A 25,872-nucleotide genomic window follows, 5' to 3' on the forward strand; every position below is an offset into this window, starting at 1 on the left:
CAGACAGTCAAGGATCAATACACGAGAGGAAGTAAGGGAAATGGCTGAGTGGTAATGTTGACTTTGAGTCTACTTAAACTTTGGCTAGCAGACTTTTTCGTTCCGGAAGGGGAAGCTACTCCATTTAACCAGTAACACCCAGTGCTGAATTCACTACAAAGTGCTCAGTAACAGACGTTGGTGAGGCATGACCCTGTGTTGAGTGTGGTGAATAAGGAGGAACGTATGAGGGAAAAGATATGAGGAGGGCGGTGAAGAGAATGCTCCCATTACAAATGAATGAAGGGAGATCATTTACTGCCCTTTTGGGAATCACTGGTAACATTATACATGAAGGCAGGTTACAGAAAGCACCGGTCGGCCCACATCTACACATAGTATGTCATTGCAAAGGCACATTCATTTATGAGGACACAACTGTTTATTGGTAGCATAGCACTCTCCTTGTTTTGAAAAAATTAGGCAAATATACATTTTGTGGAAGTCTTATCTCATTGCTTTTCATTGCTGTGTTACATTGCAATACCTTTTGTATACCTACCTTGTACTATACTATTATAAAGTTGTTGTTGATATTGCCATTAATTCAAGTCAAACTGAAGATGAGAATATGTATTTTAAGACAACCCAGAAGGGTTGTATATGTCAAGAAAAAAACTTCTATGAAATAATAATGAGGAGAACTACAATCTAGGTAAAGTTACAACAGTGTAACTCTAATCGAGAGACAGACAGAACTTGTGAGTATGAGAGGGAGGTCTTGAGGAACAGAAGAGTGAGACAGAGGGGAGACTATTCATGAACTTCCCCATATGGAAATGAATCTATAAAGAGAGACTTGGAGGTGTTGCGTTCAGGTTTGATAATGATGACTGTGTTAAACCTGTGTTCATTGTTAATATGTATCTGTAAATGAATGAGGCATTGTAGGCTTAGTGAGTTAAATTGTGCTAGTTCCAACAAAACGTTTAGTTTCTATGGCTGCTCACTGTCTTATCTTGTCAGTGTTTGCTTTTCTCTCATAGTACAAACAGTATTTGTCAGTGTCTGCTATTTGTTTTCTGTGAAAATGGGCATTGAATTTCGTTTAACCAGAATTACTGACAATTGCAGAAAGTGCTAGTTAACATGGTATTACACTTCAATACATTAAGTCACCTGTAGCTCTATTGGCTGATGTTCTGTTTTTGTTTGCCGTATGTTGTGAGTGGTATGTGTGTTCTCGTTGACCTATCAGGAGGACTCTGATGGCCTGTCAGTGGTGAGCAGCTACTGTGATGTCAGCGGAGATCAGCTGGGTTACGAGGAGAGCTCCTTGTGCATCCTGAGCCCTGACTGTGACCTCTACATCTGTGACGGAGACGACGACAGCACTGACAGGTTCTCTTCAGAATCTATTGGCTCTAGTGTGTGTCTGAGATAGAAGCTCCACTAAGGAGAAGTGTTTAGTACAAAATAATGTTTGTTCACTCTATGCACTTGTGTTGAGATATCTTTGGAGACTTGGCATTTCATTGGGCTTTATATTTAGGTATTTTGCAGGGGGGAAATGTCATTTACGAACTAGGTACGAAGAACGTCAAACAAGAAGCTCATTGAGCATGCTTTGTAAACCAAGTAGTCAATGAGCCTTATATTGCGATTCTAGAGGGACAATATATATACTTTCTCGCTCCCTCATTCTCTCCCTCTCTCCAACATTATATCACCATCTCCTCTTCCAGCTGTCGGAACCAGAGTGTCTACGCTGATCTCAGTGGCTCCATCAGTGCAGAGGACGACTACCTGCCTCTCCGGCACCGCTCAACACACATCACCATGACCCGCCTGGACCCACCACCCCACCGAACCAACCCCAAAGCCTGGATGGAGGAGGACAACAGCAGGGGCAGGATTGGCAGACACTCAGGTGAGGACTGCACTTAACCACATGTACAGTTGAAGTCGGACGTTTACATGCATTTAGGTTAGAATCATTAAAACTAGTTTTTTAACCACAAATTTCTTGTTATCAAACTATAGTTTTGGCAAGTCGGTTAGGACATCTACTTTGTGCATGACACAAGTAATTTTTCCAACAATTGTTTACAGACAGATTATTTCACTTATAATTCACTGTATCACAATTCCAGTGGGTCAGAAGTTTACATACATTAAGTTGACTGTGCCTTTAAACAGCTTGGAAAATTCCCAAAAATTATGTCATGGCTTTAGACGCTTCTGATAGGATAATTGACATAATTTGAGTCAATTGGAGGTGTACCTGTGGATGTATTTCAAGGCCTACCTTCAAACTCAGTGCCTCTTTGCTTGACATCATGGGAAAATCAAAAGAAAGTCAAGTCCTCAGAAAAAATATTGTAGACCTCCACAAGTCTGGTTCATTCTTGAGAACAATTTCCAAACACTTGAAGGTACCACGTTCATCTGTACAAACAATAGTATGCAAGTATAAACACCATGGGACAACGCAGCCGTCATACCTCTCAGGAAGGAGACGCGTTCTGTCTCCTAAAGATGAACGAACAACAGCAAAGGACCTTGTGAAGATGCTGGAGGAAACAGGTACAAAGGTATCTATATCCACAGTAAAACGAGTCCTATATCAACATAACCTGAAAGGCTGCTCAGCAAGGCCACTGCTCCAAAACCGCCATAAAAAAGCCAGACTATGGTTTGCAACTGCACATGGGGACAAAGTTCTTACTTTTTGGAGAAATGTCCTCTAGTCTGATGAAACAAAAGTAGAATTGTTTGGCCATAATAACCATCGTTATGTTTGGAGGAAAAAGGGGGAGGCTTGCAAGCCGAAGAACACCATCCCAACTGTGAAGCACGGGGGTGGCAGTATCATGATGTGTGGGTGCTTTGCTGCAGGAGGGACTGGTGCACTTCACAAAATAGATGGCATCATGAGGTTGGAAATTTATGTGGATATATTGAAGCAACATCTCAAGACATCAGTCAGGAAGTTCAAGCTTGGTCACAAATGGGTCTTCCAAATGGTCAATGACACCAAGCATACTTCCAAAGTTGTGGCAAAATGGCAACAAAAAAGGACAACAATGTCAAGGTATTGGAGCGGCCATCACAAAGCCCTGACCTCAAACCTATAGAAAATGTGTGGGCAGAACTGAAAAAGTGTGTCCGAGCAAGGAGGCCTACAAACCTGACACAGTCACACCAGCTCTGTCAGGAGGAATGGTCCAAAATTCACCCAACTTATTGTGGGAAGCTTGTGGAAGGCTACCTGGAATGTTTGACACAAGCTAAACAATTTAAAGGCAATGCTACCAAATACTAATTGAGTGTATGTAAACTTCTGACCCACTGGGAATGTGATGAAAGAAAATAAAAGCTTAAATTAATCATTCACTCAACTATTATTCTGACATTTCACATTCTTAAAATAAAGTGGTGATCCTAACTGACCTTAAACAGAGAATTGTTACTAGGATTAAATGTCAGGAATTGTGAAAAACTGAGTTTAAATGTATTTGGTTAAGGTGTATGTAAACTTCCAACTTCAACTGTATCCTATTACATTCATAGGTGTTATTTACATGATGATGTTGTCAGGTACCTGTGTTCAATATCATGAGTTGAGGTGGGACTTATTGATAGTAGTGTGGAAGTATCCTGTAGAACTGTGTTGTGGACATCCTTACAACTCCTTGGAATGTATCACTAATAACAGCGTTTAGTATACCATGTGATGGAGTGTTTTTCTTTTTTAGGGTTAAAAGAAGAAAGGAATCGTGAAAGTGGCTACTTCTCTCTGGGGAGGGCGAAAGGTGCCCGTTCTCTCAGGGATCAGAGCCCCCCTCCCGTTTACCGCCATTCAGAGAGGGGACACCCCCTCTACAGCAACCGGAGCCCTGAGCCCAAAGATACCATCCCCTTCAGGAACCCTAACCTGGGGCTGGCCTCAGAGAGGTTAAACCCAGAGATACTAAACCCAGACCTGCCTCTGGAAATCCCTGAACCTCCTGACGCATTTGATCTCACCATCGAGGTTGAGGCTCAGGTGGGCCCTCGCTCCCCAAGCCCCACCCCTTTTAAAATAGCAGAATCCCTGGCCTCCACTAACCGGAGGGGTTTCAACAGCTCATACAGTAGAAGAAACTCCCCTTCCTATCAGGAGTCTGGGAAGTTAAATGCATCGAGACAAAGCTCCTCTCTGTCTCGCTCCTCTTCACCCTTACGAAACACCTCCCCATTCAAACAAAGTGAATGTACCACCTCCCTCAACAGACGGGGCTTAGACTCTGAGGGCTGGTCTCAGGGGTGGGACCAGACTTCTAGAGGTCCCCCCCAGAGCTCTTTTGGACGAGGTGTTGATATTAGAGGCTTGAATAAAAATGTTAAATCGATGGCCAGTTCAGTTAGTTCCATATCACAGGTCAACTCTGTTTCAGATTTTAAAAGTGCATTGCGCAAGAATGAGGCAGACAGCTCCTTAAATGGTCGTGGACGTGACACACGAAGCTCCGCCCCTTCAAGGGGGGGTTACGAAAGCCCCAGACAATCCCTGGTCCGCAAATCTGAAACAAGTAACTCCTTAAATGGCCGTGACAGCAGAAGCTCATCTCCCTCAAGAAGGGCTTATGACACCTCCAACCAAACCCTGCTTCGCAAATCTGATGGGAACAGCTTGATAAATGGTCATGGTCGTGAAAGTCGCAATTCTTCTCCCTTGAGGAGTTACGATGCCACCAGCCAGTCCCTCCTTCGCAAATCTGAAACGAACAGTTCTCTCAATGGTCATAGTCGACACGGCGGCCGGTGTGGCTCTCCCATTAGGGAGGGTTATGATGCCGAAAGACAATCTCTGCGGAAATCAGCTTCTAGGAATGACTTAAATGTTTATGCCTATGAAAGTGGTAGCTCTTCACCTTCTAGACGTGGCTTTGACACTCCTTGTCAATTCCTGCTATACAAAAGTGAGACACGTGGCTATGGAAATGGTCGAGACAGTGGAAGCTCCTCTCCCTCTAGGAAAGGATATGATGCCCCTAGCCAGTCACCTCTGCGCAAAAGTGAATCCAACAGCTACCGGAATAGTCAAGGTCGAGACAGTCGAAGCTCCTCCCCTTTGAGAAAGGGATATGATCCCCCTGGCCAATCACTGCTTCGTAAATCTGAGACGAACAGCTCTGTCAGAAGTCAAAGTCGTGATCGTCCTACCCCCTCTCCCTCTAGGAGAGGCTATGATGCCCCGAGCCAGTCATCACTGTGCAAAAGTGAATCCAAAAACTTTCTGAATAGTCAACGTCGAGACAGTCGAAGCTCCTCCCCTTTGAGAAAGGGATATGATGCCCCTGGCCAATCACTGCTTTGTAAATCAGAGACGAACAGCTCTGTCAGATGTCAAAGTTGTGGTAGTCGTAGCCCCTCCCCTTCAAGTAGGGGCCATGACACCCCCGGCCAATCACTACTGCACAAATCTGAGAAGAGTGGGGCCCTCAGCGGTCGGAGCGGTGACAGTCACAACTCCTCACCATCCAAAAGAGGCAATGACCCACCAGGTCAGTCACTCTTCAGGAAAACCACCAGTGGTGGTGACTCCAGCCTCTCTTACCAGAGAAAAAAGAGTTACGGTGATGCTTGGCCTGACTCTAACCCCTCCCCTGGCACCTGGCGAGGCTCCACCCACTTCCTACATAGCACCTCCCTATCCAGGGAGGGCAGAGAGAACGAAACATCTGCCCCCTCTCAGAGGGCCTCTGCTGTCACTTGGGAAACCACTAGGAGTAGCAGTAGTAGGCAGGGTCTGGAGACTCGTAGCTCCTCCCCAAACACAAAAGGATTGACCAACCACAACCTAAGTCCCTCCCCTCAGATGCAAAGGCACACCTCGTCCCAGAGTTCCATGGAGTCCTCGGAGTCTGGCCAGTTGTCGGGGGAGTCAACGGAGAGGAGTAGGGAGGAGTACGCCATGATGGCCGATCTACCAAAGGTCAAGCCTGTCCTCCAAAGGGAGCAGCATGGTCATGTTGGACAGACTCCAAACCGACCCTCAGGGAGACAGGAGCTCTTCAAACCAGCAAGGTTAGGGTTTTCCATTGTTGTCCGCAAGGTAATGCTGTAAGAGGTAGTTGTAAGTGGTTTCTCCCTCTGTATTTCACCTGTGACATCAGCATTGTGTCACTGACAGTTTTTTACGTATTAATATGTTGTATCTAATGTCACGTGTCTGATGTTTTAGCCACTCCCTCTCCAAGCATCCCTCCAGAGAGTGGCTAGATGACTCAGGGGACCTAGAGAGAAACCACATAGAATGGCATAATGGCAGCAGTGGTAGACTGTCTCGAGTACACTCGTCCACCTCTATGCACATGCAGGTGAGTTGTTCTGCCAATTTAGTGCCTTTTGAGAAGTGTACTGTAACTTGGTCAAAATAAACATTTTATTTCACCTCATTTTAACATTCTGTCATAAAGAGCACATGTTCAACTTAGTAGTTCTCCCAAGAGGCTAAGTGCCAAATAAAGTAACCGGGTTGACGATTTCATATTTCATCTTAAATCAGCCATAAATCCACTTGTGACAGGGGGAATGGAAGCTTGTTGTGTGCAACACGGAGTGACAATTGAATGCAAACTTCACAAAAAATGACATTGTTAAAAATGTGTAGCCTGTCTCTCTATGGGTAACAGGGTTGATGTGTTATGCTCAACCCACTCAGTTTTACACCACAAAACACCAGAAACATTTACACTAATAATTACAATCTCATCCTTTACAGAGGCCCAGGAGCCCCACTATAGAGGAGGAGGCCAGTCCATGGAGGGCACAACATAGCTCTTCTTTGGAACAAATGCAGGTACAGGTCTACTTGTGTGTGCTTTCTGTAGCCTATATCAAATTGTATATTTTCTTTATGGAGGTTTTCTAATTTAATGCAGAAGGTGTCCCATGTACACAGGTCATCAGTCTATGTTTCCTTCAGTTTACATAAACTAAAGTTCCTCTACTAAGGGGCATGGCATGTATATGCCTTTTCTCATTTGGGTAAAATTCTGTCCTTCATCCTCTCTCCTCCGTGATCCGGAAACCGTTGTGGTTGAGGAGATGTCAATTCGTTAGTAGGCGAACAGAAGAGTTTCCTTCCCACCTCGATAGCCACCTTCCATTGAGGATAGTCATGTGTATCCTACCAGAGTCCTTAGCAGAGGAGTTTTGAAATCTGCCGCACCCCCTTTGAACCAGCTTTCGTTTTGTCTGAGGAGAAAAGCATGCACATGTTCAAAAACAATATATAATTGTATCTATACATTCTACACGTCCCCTCTCTACACTGCCTCTCATCGATTACCTTTTTCAAAAGGAGGTGAGAGAGGATGCAGAAGTTGAGCAAATCCAATTGAGAAAAGGCCAGAGTAAACATTCACCTGCCCACATCCAAACTTCCTTCTCCGATCCTATGATAAAATGGCTTTTGTGTCTTTAATATTTATTGCCCTGTTGCTGCTTTGAATAATGGTCAACATCTAGTATTTATTTACTCACATGCTTATTAGTGTACAGTATATCTAATCTGAAAGTTTAGTTTTACAATGCTTTCCTCCTGCATGCAGTCTATTTTGTTTACAATGTTACAAACACATATCTGTCCATTTATTCAGGTTATGAATTCTAGAAGTTGCTGTAAACTGCTTTTATAAACTGGTATAGGGCTTCTCTGTTCAATTCAAATGCAGTGTGACTTCAATGCTTTCTTTTAACATTCCTACATTTAATTCAGACTTTGAAGTATGTCCATGGGTTGTAGGTCTGTTTCTTTCACCTGAATCCTACTGGCGTTTCATAGAGTGAGCATTGTCAATTGTGAGCTGCTGGGGCATGTGTTTCAAATTCTTGGCCTGGGGTGTAATCACTAGTCCAAAAAGTTAGGAACGTTTTTCAACTAAAACGAGAGTTTCTATTGGACAAATGCAGGGTTGGTCACTCCCGTGTGACACCGTTTAATAAACGTTTTGCATGAGAATCGGCGTAAAATAACCTCCCAAGATTTGACCGAATTAGTATAAAGAATCTAGCTACTCAACTAAGGAATGTCATAAATGCTTTAATGTGTATTTTAGTAGAAGCTATGTGGTCTGGAAGTAGGTGTCATTGGTTGCTTTTTTGGCAGTGTACAGTCTATATTTCAATATTCAAATGCTCTGAGCAGCCCACTGATCACTTGATTGGTTAGCTTGTTTTGCTCAAACGATTCTTACAGATCCGCCCAGGAAGTGGCAAACAGGGCGAGAGTGCAGAACGAAAAACATCTTAACAAACGGCAAACAAAAAGTTGTGAAATTGTGGCTTTCAAGGGTTGTGTGTGTAAATGATGTCTATAATCTTCCGTTTCTGTTGAAATAGTCAATGGAAAATATATTTGAGCGATAAGATACAGTTCACCGACCCAAGAGGGGTAGAAATGGCGGGGTTTGTTTTAGTTTCTAGCCTTCCTGCTAGGCAGACAAGTTTTTATTAAGCGAACGGATCAGCAGGTAGAAAACTGAAGCAATACTTATTCAACCCCGATCACATTAGTACAAAATTCAATTTTTGGACGAGTAGGCTATTGCAACAATATTTTTTATTTTAAGTGTTTGTTTTTCTCTCAACTGCCTCCTGGGTCCTACTAACATGACGGTACGTTTGCCTTGATGCCACTACTTGAATTACATTTCTATTTTTTGGGGAGTCTATAACTGAACGGTGTTCCAAGACATTGTTGCACGAATGTTTAATTGTTCGCCGCAACCATTAGGCAACATGGAACATTGGTGATTATAATGGTTACGTTTACATTCGGGGAGTGGGTGTGTCTATATTCATGTGTTTCGTGGCCTTTAATTATTTTATAGTTTGTTTTCTACACATAACGTTATGTTTTTTTTGCGTACTTGTGGCTATAATTTATGCCATTGCCAAGGGCTGTCAGGGCTAATCAAAAATGTATGGGTATTGTATTTGTAAGCGCATTAGGGTTATCCAATTGTTTTACAGTTCTAAGTGTCAATTGAATTAGAGCAACATTGAGCTCCATGTATTGACTGTTTGCATGTGCAAACGAACACCTCACCCCAGTCGTTTGTTTAGTTAGATCCCTTATATTATTATATACTATTTGAAATTGGTCTTTGAGGAATCTATAAATGCATGATTCTATAAACCTATGGTTTATTCCTTCAAATGAATAAACAAGTGTTTAGAGGTATACTTCTGTGTGCGGTGCGTCATCCTCATCCTGGCACTTTGTAAAACGTCTATTTGCTGAAATAACGTTAACAGCTTGCCTCCAATGTTTCCTCTTGTTGCCAACTATTCGTTTATTGCGTCTAATTTCAAAATTATATTAAAGTATTTATGTAGTCGAAATGCTTTGAGAGACACATACATACACCAGTATGCTCATAGTTACTTAGAGGACACATTTTATCATCATAAGTCAACTCATGGAAAGGTCGTTCTAAGTCTACCTCATGCTGTAACCATACATCTGCCTGTTAATGTTATCATTAGTCAACTCATGGGAAGGTCGTTCTAAGTCTACCTCATGCTGTAACCATACATCTGCCTGTTAATGTTATCATTAGTCAACTCATGGGAAGGTCGTTCTAAGTCTACCTCATGCTGTAACCATACATCTGCCTGTTAATGTTATCATTAGTCAACTCATGGGAAGGTCGTTCTAAGTCTACCTCATGCTGTAACCACACATCTGCCTGTTAATGTTATCATTAGTCAACTCATGGGAAGGTCGTTCTAAGTCTACCTCATGCTGTAACCATACATCTGCCTGTTAATGCTCCTCAGGCCTTGTAATGGTTTGGCTGGAACAAAGCACAGTGGTGTTTACAATGTGACAACTTATGAGTTCCAGTGAGAACAGGCAGTGATGCCAGGTAGAGGGGGAGGGTTGAACGAGATAAAGACCCAAACTGAGGAATGTAGATGGGAAAAGCTTCCTAATCTTGATCCAGGATCACCACCTCTGTAAAGTACCTCACAGGTTTTCCCCTGGCTACAAACTGAAAGGATTCCTAGAAATAGTTGAGACTGTAGTGGTTAAATGTCATTAACATATTAGTCTGTAGATTAAATTACCTTCAAATCTCTCTACATAGTGTTCTGCTCTAGTTCCCCCCCATGTCTGCTATGTTGATTGTGTTACTGTTACCTTAGCAATCATTTTTATTTCTGTCTTCTCTCATCACTCAAAGGCATGCTTTTTTTTGTTTCCTGTTGTCTTTAACACTTCTAAAAACCCTCTCAACTTCCATGTCCTCACACATTTGAATGCACACGCAGGTGTTTGCCATGGTGCACTAACTGCATGAAACGCCTGCCCTTGTTTAACTTCTACATGGAAAAATGTTGGTCTTTTATTATGAACATCCTACGCTGGCATCCTTTGTTCTACTTTTGGGTTCGTCTCACTTCTTCAAAACGGTTCCCTTAACCTGACACTTTGTCTTTTCTTGTAGCCCGACCTCCTTAACTTCAAGAAGGGATGGATGTCAAAACTGGATGAGAATGGAGAGGTGAAGTCATGTTTTTCTTAATTTCTTAGGACTTTCTTGTCTTATTTAGTCAGTCATGTATCACTTGTTTATCTGTTTTCTTCTTTCTTTCTAGCTCTCTTCCCTTCTGCTTTCTTGTTTGATTCCTCTCCTCCTTTCTCTCGCCCTCTTTCCCTCTCTCCTAATGAGAACGCTTGTGCGTAAGGCGATAGCTGCAGACTATCCATGTGTTATCCCAGTAATAGCTTGGTGTGCCCAGGCAGGCACAACCGGTATGTTCTAGCAGGATAAGACTGAGTATGAAACGTCCTCACATGAGCTTGTGGCTCATTGTATCATCTGTGTGCTAGGTTTGTATGTTATGTGTTTGAACTCATTTTGAATTCAAAGTACAAACACTTAGATGACCCATACATCACTTTAAGCACTCTTTTTTTTTTTTATATACTTGTCTTAATGTCTTAAACATTGTGTACTCCATAGGTTTCATTGGTCCATGTTAACTTGATTTGAAAGATGTATTGCTGTGAACTGTCACTTAGCTGCTTGTGTGCATTAATGCATCAGATTGGTCGAATAGTGCTGGTTTAACTGGTGGCATGTGTGTGTCTGCAGTGGAAGAAGCACTGGTTTGTGTTGACCGATGCTGGTCTGAGGTACTACAGAGACTCTGGGGCGGAGGAGGTATGTTTTCAAATGCTTCAAAGTTATTGACTATTGCAATAATTGTCTTAGGGATACATTGTGAGTTATTGATATGTGTCTGTAGTCTTACTTGTTTGTTCCTAACTGTGTCTTACAGAAGGATGATCTGGACGGGGAGGTTGACCTGAAGTCTTGTGTAAAAGTGTCTGAGTTTGATGTAGAGAAGAACTATGGATTTCAAATACAGGTGAGTGTGTTTTTCACTGTTCCAATAATTTTCGATGATATGTGAGGATGAGTGACAGGTATTTGAATGATCTCTTTCCCTCACCACACCCGTTCCATTTCTTACTCTACTCTTCTCTCCTGTCTGTCGGTCAGACGAGGGAGGCAGTTGTCACACTGTCAGCTATGACTGCAGGGATCAGGAGGAACTGGATTGAGGTTCTGAGGAAGAGTGTTCGGCCCAGCAGCTCTCCAGACCTTACACAGTGAGTTCCTCCTCCCTCTGTGTCCCAGCTGGCAAATACAAAAGTCACATAAGGAGGCCTATTGTTTTCTTATACTGGTGTACAGGTGGGCTACTAAGTCCATGGGCAGTTGTGGATTACTTCAAGTCTCAATCATGTGTAATGTTATGTTGCTTACATAGTGAATCACCAGGGATTTATTTTATGTAGTGATAGGGCTGTAGCGGTGACCATATTACCACCACACCGTGAGTCGTGACCGCAGTAAAATTCCACGTGACCGTTGAGTCGTGGTAATCTCCTCTTGTGCACTTGGGACGTGCTTTGGTAGTACCCAACTTGCTAACAACCATCAGGTCCTATTGGCCTGGTGCTCAGGGCTCTATTGTCCCTCTAACCACTCTGACAGCAATGCAAATGCAATTAAAAATCACATCCAACAGTCTCATGCTTTTATTAGCTGGGGCGGCAGGGTAGCCTAGTGGTTAGAGCGTTGGACTAGTAACCGGAAGGTTGCGAGTTCAAAACCCCCGAGCTGACAAGGTACAAAACTGTCGTTCTGCCCCTGAACAGGCAGTTAACCTACTGACTTAACTGACTTGCCTGGTTAAATAAAGGTAAAATAAAAATAAAATAAAAATTACTCACCTCACTGTGATGATCAATTTGAAGAAAGAAGTTCAACAGCAGGTTGAAACTGAGAGTGAAACATGGTTGTTGTGGATGTTGGTTCAAAGCCTAAGACAAGGAAATGGACAGTGCTTTCTAAGATTCATTCACAACACCCGTACTCATATTTGAGCTTATGCGTAGGCCTAAATGAGTCCAAGCCGGAACAAAAACCCTGAATTAAAATGGATTGAGCTGTTATACAATACATAGCCTACTGCATATTACACATGGCAGAAAAACATTTTTTAAAATAATTTAAGATTTATTTGGTACGTAATTTGTCTAGCCTACAGTATACTCACTTGATAACTGTTGTGCAGCCTGAGGCAAGAAGCAGACTGCAAACTGTTTTTGCTACTTTCTCAAATCCTCAATAGCCTATAGTCTCATCATGCAGTCCATATATGTTTTGATTTCTAAGGCATTCTAAGTTTTGTATCATTCACAACTAAAGTTGCCAAATAACTTCAAATCTAGCGTATAGGACCTGTTTAAAATGATCGCTTTTAAGCTCATGCGCACTCACGCCGAATGGGGGAAAAATATACTTTCTATTTTATTCAGCTAAATTAAATTCTATTCTTCTGACTAAATTATAAAATGATGGCACTGGACTTATCTTGTCAGCTAAATAAACAAGTATATGGCATGGAGCATAGCCAGATAACATACAGTAGGCCAACTCATATTCTGTTCTTCTGAAATACATTTTCTTCATATTATGTTTCTTTAGACCTGACTAAAATAAATAATGGATTGTTGTGATGGTGCAAGTTAAATTGATTTATTACTTTATTTTTATGTAGATGTTCCAAAGGTCTGCATCAGTAGCTGGTATGCGTGGAGGCCTGGAGATGCTAAATGTGTTTGTTAATTAACGGTCAATTACCGTGAGACAGGCAGTCTTTTGCATGACAATAACTGGCTGACAAAATGTAATGACGGCCACAGCCCTATTATACTGTCACTTCATCAATCAGCGCTCTGTCTCTCTGTCTGACTTGGTCTCTCCCTGTCACTTCATCAATCAGCGCTCTGTCTCTCTCTCTCTCTCTGTCTGACTTGGTCTCTCCCTGTCCTTCCTCTCCTCCAGACTGCCTGACAGCAGTAGTGACAAGGAGAACTCTCGCTCCCTGGCCTCCACTCGTCGACCACCTTCTCGCCACGGTGATGCTGGATCAGAATTCACCACCTCCACTGTACGCCGATTTGACTGTGTCGAGCTGTCACCAGTGCCTGTCCCCTCCAGCCCTCTGCCAGCCACTCAGAGAGAGGCAGGGGAGGGGCAGGGCAGGGAACATGCCCAATGGCAGGAGGAGAGGAGCAGAGATGTGACCAGTAGCACATGGGAGCAGGTGCTGTCGAGGAAAGTGCCGGCTGTAGGCTCAGACCCCAGGATAAGAGCAGAGGAGGAAATTGAGAGAAAGTGGTTAGAGTTTGAGCGGCTGCCACTAAAGGAGATGAGGTCACTACTGCCAATGGGCTCACGGTCCAGCCATCCAGCCAATGAGGCGCTGCAGAGGGAGGTAGTGCGTGGAGATGTTTTTCAATTTGCAAACACAATAAATAAATGCAAATTTACTCTTCATCTAGATGATTCATCTACATATGAAGTGGAACTCTTTAACACTAGGCTTGCTCTATTATGCATGCGGGATGGTAATCAGGCCCTCTGCAGTAATACTGACCCTGTCATTCTTCAAAATACCAAGGAGGAGGGTATAATAGGGGCTTAGTTAGCAATACCGGTTTGCCCGGAAAAATAAATTAAGACATTTCCCTGGTTCTAGAACTGTGAGTTTATCAGATGTCGATAGTGGAAACACTGCTGAAAGTCTCATTCCATCTTTGAGTGATGTGTCCTGTGATAACATTGTATAGTGTGCTGTTGACTACTGTGTCTTCACAGGGGTAGTTTTAGGACTCGTGCAGATCATACAATCATATCATATGGTTGCTGGAATCTGATCCAGATGAATGTACTCCTTGCACTGTCCCTTTGTCTATGATCCATACAGTCCCTAACATTGCCTTTGAGATGCATGACCTGCATGATGTGTGGGATTGATATGACTGCATGGAATATGGCATTCAAATCCCCCTTCACTACTCGCATGTCAGTTCGGTTCAACCCAGTAATTACATCTTTCAGTGAGCTTTACCGCCTCTCTACCTTTGTGACACTCAGGTGGCGTCTCTGAGGCAGCAGCTGGAGCGTTTGCAGGGAGGAGGATGGGGTGGGGGGAGGGTGGGGGGGGGTAGCTGTGGTCGGGAGGCAACGTGCGGCCGCAGCCTTCAGGCCATGGAGCGGGCCCACAAACGGGCCCTGGAGGAGCTGCAGAAGCAGCATGCCCGCGAGACCCGAGAGCTGGAGAGGGACAGGGACCGGGTGCTGAGGGAGGAGACCCAGGACACAGCACAAGGTCAGAGGTCACAGGATCATGGGGTCAGGGGTCAAAATTGGACATAGATGTCATTAGTTCCCCAGTTCAAGGACTTTTGTTGTTTATGAGGCGTGTGACGTCGGAATGGAACAGTCAACACCACAGCAATTCATGGGGTAATACAATTTTTGATTTTAGATCCATTAACATCACATCCTCCCTTTTCTCTCTGTGGTTTAGTTATGGAGACACTGAAGAAGGCCCACAGGGAGGAGCTGGAGAGAGAGGTGGAGAAGGCAAAGAGGCTTGGTGGAGGGAGTGCCAACACACAGACTCTACGCTCACAGCAGCAGTGAGTGCTCAAAACGCAACTCGTTCCTTACACACACCTTTACATACATAGTACCCCCTTTCTTTGAATCATCAATTTAGGCGTGGGTGGTGTACCGTTATTTGACTATATACCAGTGTTGATGCACGGACCGGTTTGGGTTTTTACTTCTACTATAATGGTATTTGAATATTTGGTTTGTTAAATGTGATAAGCAATTCCAACATGTGTAATGTCAGTTTTTGTAGTTTACTCAGTTTGCTACTTCAGTCGTCTCACTCCTCCTGCTTCATGCCGCTTTCCATATCAAGCCCTGCTCCCTGTCACTCAAGAAGAAGCAATTGCTTAACCATGGAGTCACAAGCACTTTCTTGCTGTTCACTCTGCAGTCTGCATGGTCAGATGGATGCAAGAAAATGTTGGCGACGATGTTGCTTTCCAAAAAACAACAACGAATTTGCGTAATCTCACAAGGATCTATACTGGACCTTGTGCAAACTGGAAAACGCATATCCCAAGTCCGCATTTATTATAGCTGGGGACTTTAATAAAGCAAATCTGAGGAAAATGCCACAAGCTCTATCAACACATTGCCTGCAGTACTCGCACTTTAAAAACTCTGGACCATTGTTACTCTCCCTTCTGGTAGGGCAACAAGCCCTCCCCCGACCTCCCTTCTGGTAGGGCAACAAGCCCTCCCCCGACCTCCCTTCTGGTAGGGCAACAAAGCCCTCCCCCGACCTCCCTTCTGGTAGGGCAACAAGCCCTCCCCCGACCTCCCTTCTGGTAGGGCAACAAGCCCTCCCCCGACCTCCCTTCTGGTAGGGCAACAAGCCCTCCCCCGACCTCCCTTCTGGTAGGGCAACAAGCCCTCCCCCGACCTCCCTTCTGGTAGGGGCAACAAGCCTTCCCCCGACCTCCCTTCGGTAAATCAGATCACGATTCCATTTTGCTACTCCCTATAGGCAGAAACTCAAACAGGAAGTACCCGTGCTAAGGTCTATTCACTGCTGATCTGACCAATCGGAATCCTTGCTTAAAGACTGTTATGATCACGCGATCTGGGACATGTTCCGGGTTGCCATTGAGAAGAACATTGACAAAAGGCACCTGAAGGACTCAGACCATGAGAAACAAGATTCTCTGGTCTGATCAAACCAAGATTCAACTCTTTGGCATGAATGCCAAGCGTCACGTCTGGAGGAAACCTGGCACCATCCCAAAAATGTCTAAAAACCTGTTTTTCTTTGCTGTTATGGGCTAATTGTGTAGATTGATGAGGGGAATTTGCTGCAATGTAACAAAATGTGAAAAGAGTTGTCTGAATACTTTCCAAATGCACTGTATATACTCTGGACTTCAACATTTCTCATCCTAATATTTCTTACTTTTTAGATTTGTGTGTATTGTTAGATATTACTGCACTGTTGGAACTAGGAACACAAACATTTTACAGGTTAGTGAATTTAGCTCTGCCTGAAGTATCCCCTCCTATGCATTTTACCATTAAGCCTATGGTCAAGGATGGACTAAATACAATCACAAAATACAGATGCAAAATACCATAAAGGTCAATATATCAAAATAAACTACAAAATACCATTTAGTTTTGTAATGTATGTCATTAAAATACATGTGCTTTAAAATACAAAAATATATTTGCAATTAGCCGACCCGAACAGCAGCAACGTCCTCAGTAAGGGTTACCATGCCTGTGATGCTAGTTGAGCAAGTCGATCTGAAAAAGAGTGTCCACTAAATGACCAAAATGTAAAAGTGAAAATGAACATACCAAAATATACTGCAAAGCACACTGGGTATTATTATTGGCCTTGTTTCAGGGTGGAGCTCTAGAATAATACTCAACATGCTTTGCAATTGTTCATTTTTTTTTATATACATTTCTATTTAGTTAATTTAGCAGATGCTCTGATCATGCTATAGTCAAATAACATTTGGTCACATGCGCTGAATACAACCTGTGTAGACCTTACCGTGAAATGCTTACTTACCTAGTGTTAACCAACAATGCAGAAAATATTTACTAAATAAACTGAAGTAAAAGATCAAATAAAAAGGTAACACAATAAAAGAACCATAACAAGGATATATACCGAGTCAATGTGCGGGGGTACAGGTTAGTCTAGGTAATTTGTACAATTACAGTGCCTTCGGAAAGTATTCAGAACCCTTGACTTCTTCCATATTTTGTTACAGCCTTCTAAATAATAATCATTCTCAGCACTCTACACAAACTACCCCATAATAACACAGCGAAAACAGTTTTTTTTAGAAATGTTTGCCCAGTATCCCCCCCACAATTTTTTTTTTTTTACAATCGTATTCAGACCCTTTGGTTTGAGACTTGAAATTAAGCTCAGGTGCATCCTGTTTCAATTGATCACCCTTGAGATGTACAGGCTTTCTTTTCATTCTGTCATTTAGGTTAGTAAATTTAAGGTACAACCCTAAATCCATGAACATGGTCACCCTCATAGATATTATCCTGACCAACTTGCTCTCCAAATACACCTCTGCTGTTTTCAATCTGGATCTCAGCGATCACTGCCTGCATCCGCAATGGGTCTGCGGTCAAACGACCACCCCTCATCACTGTCAAACGCTCCCTAAAACACTTCTGCGAGCAGGCCTTTCTAATTGACCTGGCCCGGGTATCCTGGAAGGATAGTGACCTCATCCCGTCAGTAGAGGATGCCTGGTCATTCTTTAAAAGTAATTTCCTCACCACCTTTAAGCATGCTCCTTTCAAAAAATGTAGAACTAAGAAAAGATATAGCCCTTGGTTCACTCCAGACCTGACTGCCCTCGACCAGCACAAAAACATACTGTGGCATACTGCACTAGCATCGAATAGTCCCTGCGAAATGCAACTTTTCAGGGAAGTCAGGAACCAATACACACAGTCAGTTAGGAAAGCAAAGGCTAGCTTTTTCAAATACATTTTCACCCTGTAGCTCTAACTCAAAAGTTTTGGGACACTGCACTGAGGCTAGATAACACTGTCACTACCGATAAACCCACTATAATCGAGAATTTCAGTAAGCATTTCTCTACGGCTGGCGATGCTTTCCTCCTGGCTACCCCAACCCCGGCCAACCGCAGCTACTTGCCCAAGACTCCCCAGCTTCTCCTTCACCCAAATCCAGATAGCAGATGTTCTGAAAGAGCTGCAAAACCTGGACCCAAACAAATCAGCTGGGCTAGACAATCTGGACCCTCTTTCTAAAATTATCTGCCGCCGTTGCAACTCCTATTACTACTCTGTTTAACCTCTTTCGTATCGTCCGAGATCCCTAAAGATTGGAAAGCTGCCGCTGTCATCCCCCTCTTCAAAGGGTGTGACACTCTAGACCCAAACTGTTAGAGACCTATATCCATCCTGCCCTACCTTTCTAAAGTCTCTGAAAGCCAAGTTAACAGATCACTGACCATTTCGAATTCTAGCGTACCTTCTCCGCTGTGCAATCCGGTTTCCGAGCAGGTCACGGGTGCACCTCAGCCACGCTCAAGGTACTAAACGATATCATAACCGTCATCGATAAAAGACAGTACTGTGCAGCCGTCTTCATCGACCTAACCAATGCTTTCGACTGTCAACCACCGTATTCTTATCGGCAGACTCAACTGCCTTGGTTCCTCAAATGACTGCCTCGTCTGGTTTACCAACTACTTCTCAAATAGAGTTCAGTGTGTCAAATCAGAGGGCCTGTTGTCCGGGCCTCTGGCAGTCTCTATGGGGGTACCACAGGGTTCAATTCTCAGGCCGACACTTTTCTCTGTATATATCAACGATGTCGCTCTTGCTGCGGGTGATTCCTTGATCCACCTCTACGCAGACAACACCATTCTGTATACATCTGGCCCTTCTTTGGACTCTGTGTTAACAAACCTCCAAATCAGCTTCAATGCCATACAACACTCCTTCTGTGTCCTCCAACTGCTCTTAAACGCTAGTAAAACTAAATGAATGCTTTTCAACCGATCGCTGCCCGACTAGCATCAGAATATGTGGACAACTACAAATACCTAGCTGTCTGGCTAGACTGTAAACTCTCCTTCTGGACTCATCTCCAATCCAAAATTAAATCTAGAATTGGCTTCCTATTTTGCAAACAAAGCCTCCTTCACTCACGCTGCCAAACACCCCTGTAAAACTGACTATCCTTCCAATCCTCGAGTTCTGTGATGTCATTTACAAAATAGCCTCCAACACTACTCAGACTGCATCCAGTTTGATATCACAGTGCCATCCGTTTTGTCACCAAAGCCCCATATACCACCCACCACTACGACCTTTATGCTCTCGTCGGCTGGCCCTCGCTACATATTCATTGCCAGTCCCACTGGCTCCAGGTCATCTATAAGTCCTTGCTAGGTAAAGCTCCAGCTTATCTCAGCTCACTGGTCACTATAGCACCCACCCGTAGCACGCGCGCTCTAGCAGGTTTTTCTCACTGGTCATCCCTAAAGCCAACACCTCCTTTGGCCGCCTTTCCCTTACAGTTCTCTGCTGCCAATGACTGGAACGAATTGCAAAAATTGCTGAAGTTGGAGACTTATATCTCCCTCACTAACTTTAAGCATAAAGTGTAACTTTTTTTTGTTGCACTGCTTTGCTTTATCTTGGCCAGGTTGCAGTTGTAAATGAGAAGTTGTTCTCAACTGGCCTACCTGGTGAAATATATATATATATATATATATTTTTTAAAGTATTGTGGAGTAGCTACAATGTTGATTGATCCTCAGTTTTCTCCCATCACAGCCATTAAACTCTGTTTTAAAGTCACCATTGTCCTCATGGGGAATTCCCTGAGAGGTTTCCTTCCTCTCTGGCAACTGAGTTAGGAAGGATGCCTGTATATAGTGACTGGGTGTATTGATACACCATCCAAATTGTAATTCATAACTGCACCATGCTCAAAGGGATATTCAACCTCTGCTTTTTTTTTTTTTTACCCATCTACCGATATCTGCCCTTTTACGAGGCATTGGAAAACCTCCCTGGTCTTTGTTGTTGAATCTGTTGGAAATTCATTGCTCGATTGAGGGACCTTTACAGATAATGGTATGTGATGAGGTAGTCATTCAAAAACCATGTTAAACACTGAGTCATTTCAGCTTTAAATGTTTTATTAATTTGTTAAATTCTAAAAACATAATTCTACTTTGACATTATGGGGTATTGTGTGAAAGTCAGTGACACAATTTAATCTACAGTGGGGCAAAAAAGTATTTTGTGCAAGTTCTCCCACTTAAAAAGATGAGAGGCCTGTAATTTTCATCATAGGTACCCTTCTTCAAAATACCAGCAACAGTGTGTGAAAACCTTGTGAAGACTTACAGAAAACGTTTGTCCTCTGTCATTGCCAACAAAGGGTATATAACAAAGTATTGAGAAACTTTTGTTATTGACCAAATACTTATTTTCCACCATAATTTGCAAATAAATTCATTAAAAAATCCTACAATGTGATTTTCTGGATTTTTTTCTTCTCATTTTGTCTGTCATAGTTGAAGTGTACCTATGATGAAAATTACAGGCCTTATCTTTTTAAGTGGGAGAACTTGCACAGTTGGTGGCTGAATAAATACTTTTTTGCCCCACTATATTTCAAATTCCAGCTGTAACGATGTGGAAAAAGGTCATGGGATCTGTTGCGCATACAATGTCAATGAACAATACTTTTACGTGTGTGTGTGTGTGTGTGTCAATTATGATGTTCATTTAGCATTTGTGGTTAATGGGTGTGGGCAGAGGTTTCCATCTAAACCATTGTTGTACCAAAATCTCTTGAGTAAAACAGAATTACTCATAACGAAGCACACCCACCCTCACCACCATTTTCACGGTTAGATTTGTTGAAAGATCCAACATGGCTGCTTCTGTTTTGACTGTGCACAGCCAGTGCAGTGTCAAGATTTCTACAGAATACCAGTAGTATCTCCAGTTAAGCTTTTTTTATATATATATATATTATTTCCCCCCTTTTTTTTCCTCCCCAATTTCGTGGTATCAAATTGGTGGTAGTAAGGCTTGTCTCAACGCTGCAACTCCCTTACGGACTCGGGAGAGGCGAAGGTCGAGAGCCATGCATCCTCCGAAACACAACCCATCCTAGCCGCACTGCTTCTTGTCACAATGCACATCCAACCCGGAAGCCAGCCGCACCAATGTGTCGGCGGAAACACCGTACACCTGGCGACCTGGTCAGCGTGCACTGCGCCTGGGCCACCACAGGAGTCGCTAGTGCGCGATGAGACAAGGATATCCCTGCCGGCCAAACCCTCCCTAACCTGGACGACGCTAGGCCAATTGTGCGTCGTCCCATGGACTTCCCGGTCGCGACTGGCTGTGACAGAGCCTGTGCTCAATCCCAGAATCTCTGGTGGCACAGCTAGCGCTGCGACAGAGCCTGGGCTCAATCCCAGAATCTCTGGTGGCACAGCTAGCACTGGGAGGCCCCAGTTTTGCGTTTAATCTCAGGCGTAATATACAGTTTATATAAATGAAATGTTTATATCCTCTCTTGTCCCCTCAGGTTAGAGACCCAGGCCCTGCAGAGGGAGCTGTCCGGCCTGTCTGAGAGGTACTCCCAGAAGTGTCTGGAGCTGAACAGGGCTGAGCAGAGCAACGGGGAGAGGGATAAAGACATCACTCACAAGGAGAGCGAGCTGGAGCAGCTGAGGAAAGAGAACCAGGTGAGCCAGGAGTCTGGAGGTCAGCTGGTCCTCTGCATTTAGCCTACTCTACCCTAACACTTTTGTTAATGACAAGCAATGCCTATCTATATGACACATTCAGCGGTTTGTCAGTATGCTCAATACTATCAATGTTTTCACATTTCAGGACCTACAGGCCCGTTTGACAGAGGAGATCAGCCGCATGCGCTCCATCGTCACGGGCCAGGGGTTGGAGGGCGTTTCCCACGACAACCAGGACAGGCTGTCCTGTGAGCTGGAGGTAAGTTGTAGAGCCCCTCAACCATAACAAGCCTCTCTACCTACAACAATGACATAGGGGGCCCTTTTCTCATGTTTGAATAGAAAGGGAAGGGTTTATGAAAGGCAGCGTGCAGTTGGTTATTATGTAGGGAAATGCCTTGAAGAATGTGTGTGTGGTGTGAATTTGCATTGACTGCACACTGAAACACACTGCCCCCTGTTGGATGCTGTGCCCCATGGAGACACCAAAGGTGTTTTCAACACAAGTGAATTTGTTAAAGGGTGACTGCACTTCCTGATTTGGTCTCGATTTTAAATTTGGTTCGTTTAAGAAATGCTAGCGGCCATGACTGAATTCAACCGAGAGGTGGTTTGATGTGTGTGTCGTGTGTGTCGTGTGTGTGTGTGTGTGTGTTCGCAGGTGGGAAGAGTTATTTTGCCATTTAGCTTCAGTTGGCTATTGTGTGACCGTGGCAAAATTGGTTTGACTTTGGATAGCCTACCTCCGAGGCTAGATTAATTTCTACCATTTATATTTGGAGGTTAAGTTATTGAAATTTGGAGCTATTGGACATATTTTTCCATGTACATTGTGTAATTTACCGATGGTCCCTAACTAGTCAACCCAAAGTTACCACAGGAATTACGATCGGGTTGCGTGCAGCTGTACTGCGAATTGATGAATACTTGCGTGTTGCCAGATGTGGGCAGGATTGAAACAAACCCAACCTTCATTTACGGTGTCGTCGAGACCGCAACACAAGTCTCACAAAACTCTGTTTTGGACGAGGCTGACATTATGACAAATTATCCTATTTACACTTTGTAGTCAATTATGACATTTAGAATACATGTTTCTTCTAATGATAAGTTTTTAGGGACAGTTGCTCTTTGTCTGCTCAGTGTCTTAGATGTTGGGTTGATCACTCTTGTTAGCTTGTAATAATATTATTTTGTTTTGTCACAGGTTCTTCTCAGGGTGAAGGAGAATGAGGTGCAGTACTTGCACAAGGAGATCAGCTGTCTGAGGAACGAACTTCAGTTCCTGAACACGGTACTGGTTCACTGTGTATTTGTGTGCAGGCATAAAGGTCTAATGTTTTCATCTGTAGACTGGTTGGCTGACAACGTCACAAATTATGTGTGTCTATTGATATGGCCAGAAGGCCATAGAATTCTGAACGGTCAGATGACTAGGGGCATGTCCATGTAAAAGGACCCATAAGCACCAACTTGAAGTTCATAGGAGCATATCAAATTGGGTGTCACAAAAGAAAGATAAGAATCTATATTTTTGGGAAATGAAGGCATAAACCAGGTTTCCATCCAACCTTTTTATGTGAGTAAAAAAATTTAAAAAAAACATTCACGACAGGCCTGATGGAAACATCATTTTTTGCTAAACTTTCCAAATGTCGACACAAAATACACTAGACAAGGTGGCATCTTTTTGTGTCTGTAAAATGACGTGAGAAATGTCAGTGGAAAAGCTTTTATGCGCAAATATTGCTATAATAACCATCTTATGGAAGTAAACCTGGAGTCATGTGATGTTGTGTGGTCTTCCTACTACGACTCATCAGGAAAGCATGCTGTTTAGTAGATTACAGATTAAATAAATGATGAATTTCAAAGGGTGGTGAAAATGCAAGGTGTTGAGCTTTATGCTGGTTTCCAATATTGAGGGTCTTGTTCTGGTGACATGATCATCAATGCTTGGCTGTTGTTTGACAAATAGAAATTCTCACTCTTTTGTCCATAATAATCTCACAATTTAGGGTAATCTGCGAGCTATTGGCTAGAGAGCATTTGCCAATACTAGTGGGTACATTCGCTATATAACGCATAAACTTTTTGTGAGAACCATCAGTAGAGTTGAAAATGTGATGGAAACTCATTAAACTTGTATTTTTTATTCGGTATATTCCGCAAAATATATTTTTATGTGCATTACGTCATCAGCCTTTTATCCGCAACAAGTCAATTTGATGGAAACACTTCTCTGATGGGAAAATGTGCATACTGTCTTGTTTTTATGCATATTTTTGAATATTCACATGAAAATCTGTTGCCAATTTGATGGGATCCTAGCTATTGATACATTTTCAACCGTTTTCCAACTTAAAAATGTGACATAAGTAAAGGCTTTGATTTGTGGATAAACGGATGGAAAAGGGGTCTTTTAATACTTTTTCTGGTAGATGTTTTCTAAGGTAATAGAATACATCAAAACACAGAATGTTGAAGTAAAGACCCCTGCCAACTAATATCAACACTTTATATTTAATTTCAGAGAAATTGTTTACCTTTTGTATTGTAAATATTGCTTTGTAGTTTCATTACCAAAAACTAAGATATGTTCTCATTTCTCTCCCTCATGAGCAGGGAAGATAATGAAAGCATTTGAAAAGTATTCCGACCGCTTGACTTTTCACACATCTTGTTACTTGACAGCCTTATTCTAAAATGGTAAACATTTTTTTTTAAATCATACAATACCCCATAATTGTATGCCGTCATTGTAAATAAGAATTTGTTCTTAACTGACTTGCCCAGTTAAATAACGTTTTAATTTTATTATATTTGATTTTTTTGTATTTTTTTTGCAAGTGTTATAAAAAAAATGCATAAACGGATTTACTTAATTATTCAGACCCTTTGTCATGAGACTCGAAATTGAGCTCAGGTGCATCTTGTTTCCATTGATCATCCTTGAGACGGTTCTACAACTTGATTGGAGTCCACCTGTGGTAAATTCAATTGATTGGACATGATTTGGAAAGGCACACACCTGTCTATATAAGGTCCCACAGTTGACAGTGCATGTCAGAGCAAAAACCAAGCCATGAGGTTGAAGGAATTGTCCGTAGAGCTCCGAGACAGGATTGTGTCGGCACAGATCTGGGTTAGAGTAACAAAATGTCTGCAGCATTGAAGGTCCCCAAGAACACGGTGACCTCAATCATTCTTATATGGAAGAAGTTTGGAACCACCAGGACTCGTCCTAGAGCTGGCCGTCCGGCCAAACTGAGCAATCGGGGAGAAGGACCTTGGTTAGGGAGGTGACCAAGAACCCGATGGTCACTCTGATAGAGCTCCAGAGTTCCTCTGTGGAGATGGGAGAACCTTCCAGAAGGACAACCATCTCTGCAGCACTCTACCAATTAGGTCTTTATGATAGAGTGGCCAGACAGAAGTCACTCCTCTGTAAAAGGCACATGACAGCAAGCTTGGAGTTTGCCAAAAGGTATCTAACGGACTCTGACCATGAGAAACAAGATTCTCTGATGAAACCAAGATTGTGCTCTTTGGCTGAACTCCAAGCGTCAATTTTGGAGGAAATCGGGCACCATCCCGACGGTGAAGCATGGTGGTTGCAGCATCATGTTGTGGGGATGTTTTTCAGCAGCAGGGACTGGGAGACTAATCAGGATCGAGGCAAAGATGAACGGAGCGAAGTACAGAGATCCTTGATGAAAAGCTGCTCTAGAGCACTCAGGACCTCAGACTGGGGCAAAGGTTCACCTTCCAACAGGACAACGACCTTAAGCACACAGCCAAGACAACGCAGGAGTGGCTTCGGGACTAGTCTGTGAATGGCTTTGAGTTGCCCGGACTTGAACCCGATAAAACATCTCTGAAGAGACCTGAAAATAGCTGTGCAGCAATGCTCCCCATCCAACCTGAATGAGCTTGAGAGGATCTGCAGAGAGGAATGGGAGGCACTCACCAAATACAGGTGTGCCAAGCTTGTAGAGTCATACCCAAGAAGACTCGAGGCTGTAATGCTTCAACTAGGGACTGAGTAAAGGGTCTGAATACTTATGGCAATGTGATATTTAAGTTTTTTTTTTTTGCAAACCTGTTCTACAAACCCCTCTCTCTCC

General features: G+C 43.1%; 1 protein-coding gene across 2 annotated transcripts in view; it reads left to right on the top strand.

Annotated features, from left to right (window-relative positions):
• The first annotated feature begins 1,229 nt into the window (after nucleotides 1-1,229).
• Nucleotides 1,230-25,872, top strand: part of LOC115110498 (TRIO and F-actin-binding protein-like) — a 28,363-nt gene continuing 3,720 nt past the window's right edge. The window contains exons 1-15 of one of the 2 annotated variants that reach the window (XM_029636212.2): nucleotides 1,230-1,380; nucleotides 1,725-1,909; nucleotides 3,738-6,051; nucleotides 6,209-6,344; nucleotides 6,749-6,826; nucleotides 10,485-10,541; nucleotides 11,136-11,204; nucleotides 11,323-11,412; nucleotides 11,547-11,656; nucleotides 13,401-13,833; nucleotides 14,496-14,730; nucleotides 14,932-15,043; nucleotides 21,583-21,742; nucleotides 21,891-22,004; nucleotides 22,953-23,039. In XM_029636212.2, coding sequence (XP_029492072.2) covers nucleotides 1,819-1,909; nucleotides 3,738-6,051; nucleotides 6,209-6,344; nucleotides 6,749-6,826; nucleotides 10,485-10,541; nucleotides 11,136-11,204; nucleotides 11,323-11,412; nucleotides 11,547-11,656; nucleotides 13,401-13,833; nucleotides 14,496-14,730; nucleotides 14,932-15,043; nucleotides 21,583-21,742; nucleotides 21,891-22,004; nucleotides 22,953-23,039 — 4,086 coding nt within the window. In that variant the 5' untranslated portion in view covers nucleotides 1,230-1,380; nucleotides 1,725-1,818. Of the gene's footprint in view, nucleotides 1,381-1,724; nucleotides 1,910-3,737; nucleotides 6,052-6,208; nucleotides 6,345-6,748; nucleotides 6,827-8,218; nucleotides 8,647-10,484; nucleotides 10,542-11,135; nucleotides 11,205-11,322; nucleotides 11,413-11,546; nucleotides 11,657-13,400; nucleotides 13,834-14,495; nucleotides 14,731-14,931; nucleotides 15,044-21,582; nucleotides 21,743-21,890; nucleotides 22,005-22,952; nucleotides 23,040-25,872 lie in introns of those variants that run through there. The other variant, XM_029636213.2, reaches the window with a different exon arrangement.

The sequence above is a fragment of the Oncorhynchus nerka genome, linkage group LG26 (genome assembly GCF_034236695.1).
Source record: "Oncorhynchus nerka isolate Pitt River linkage group LG26, Oner_Uvic_2.0, whole genome shotgun sequence".
Lineage (NCBI taxonomy): Eukaryota > Metazoa > Chordata > Actinopteri > Salmoniformes > Salmonidae > Oncorhynchus > Oncorhynchus nerka.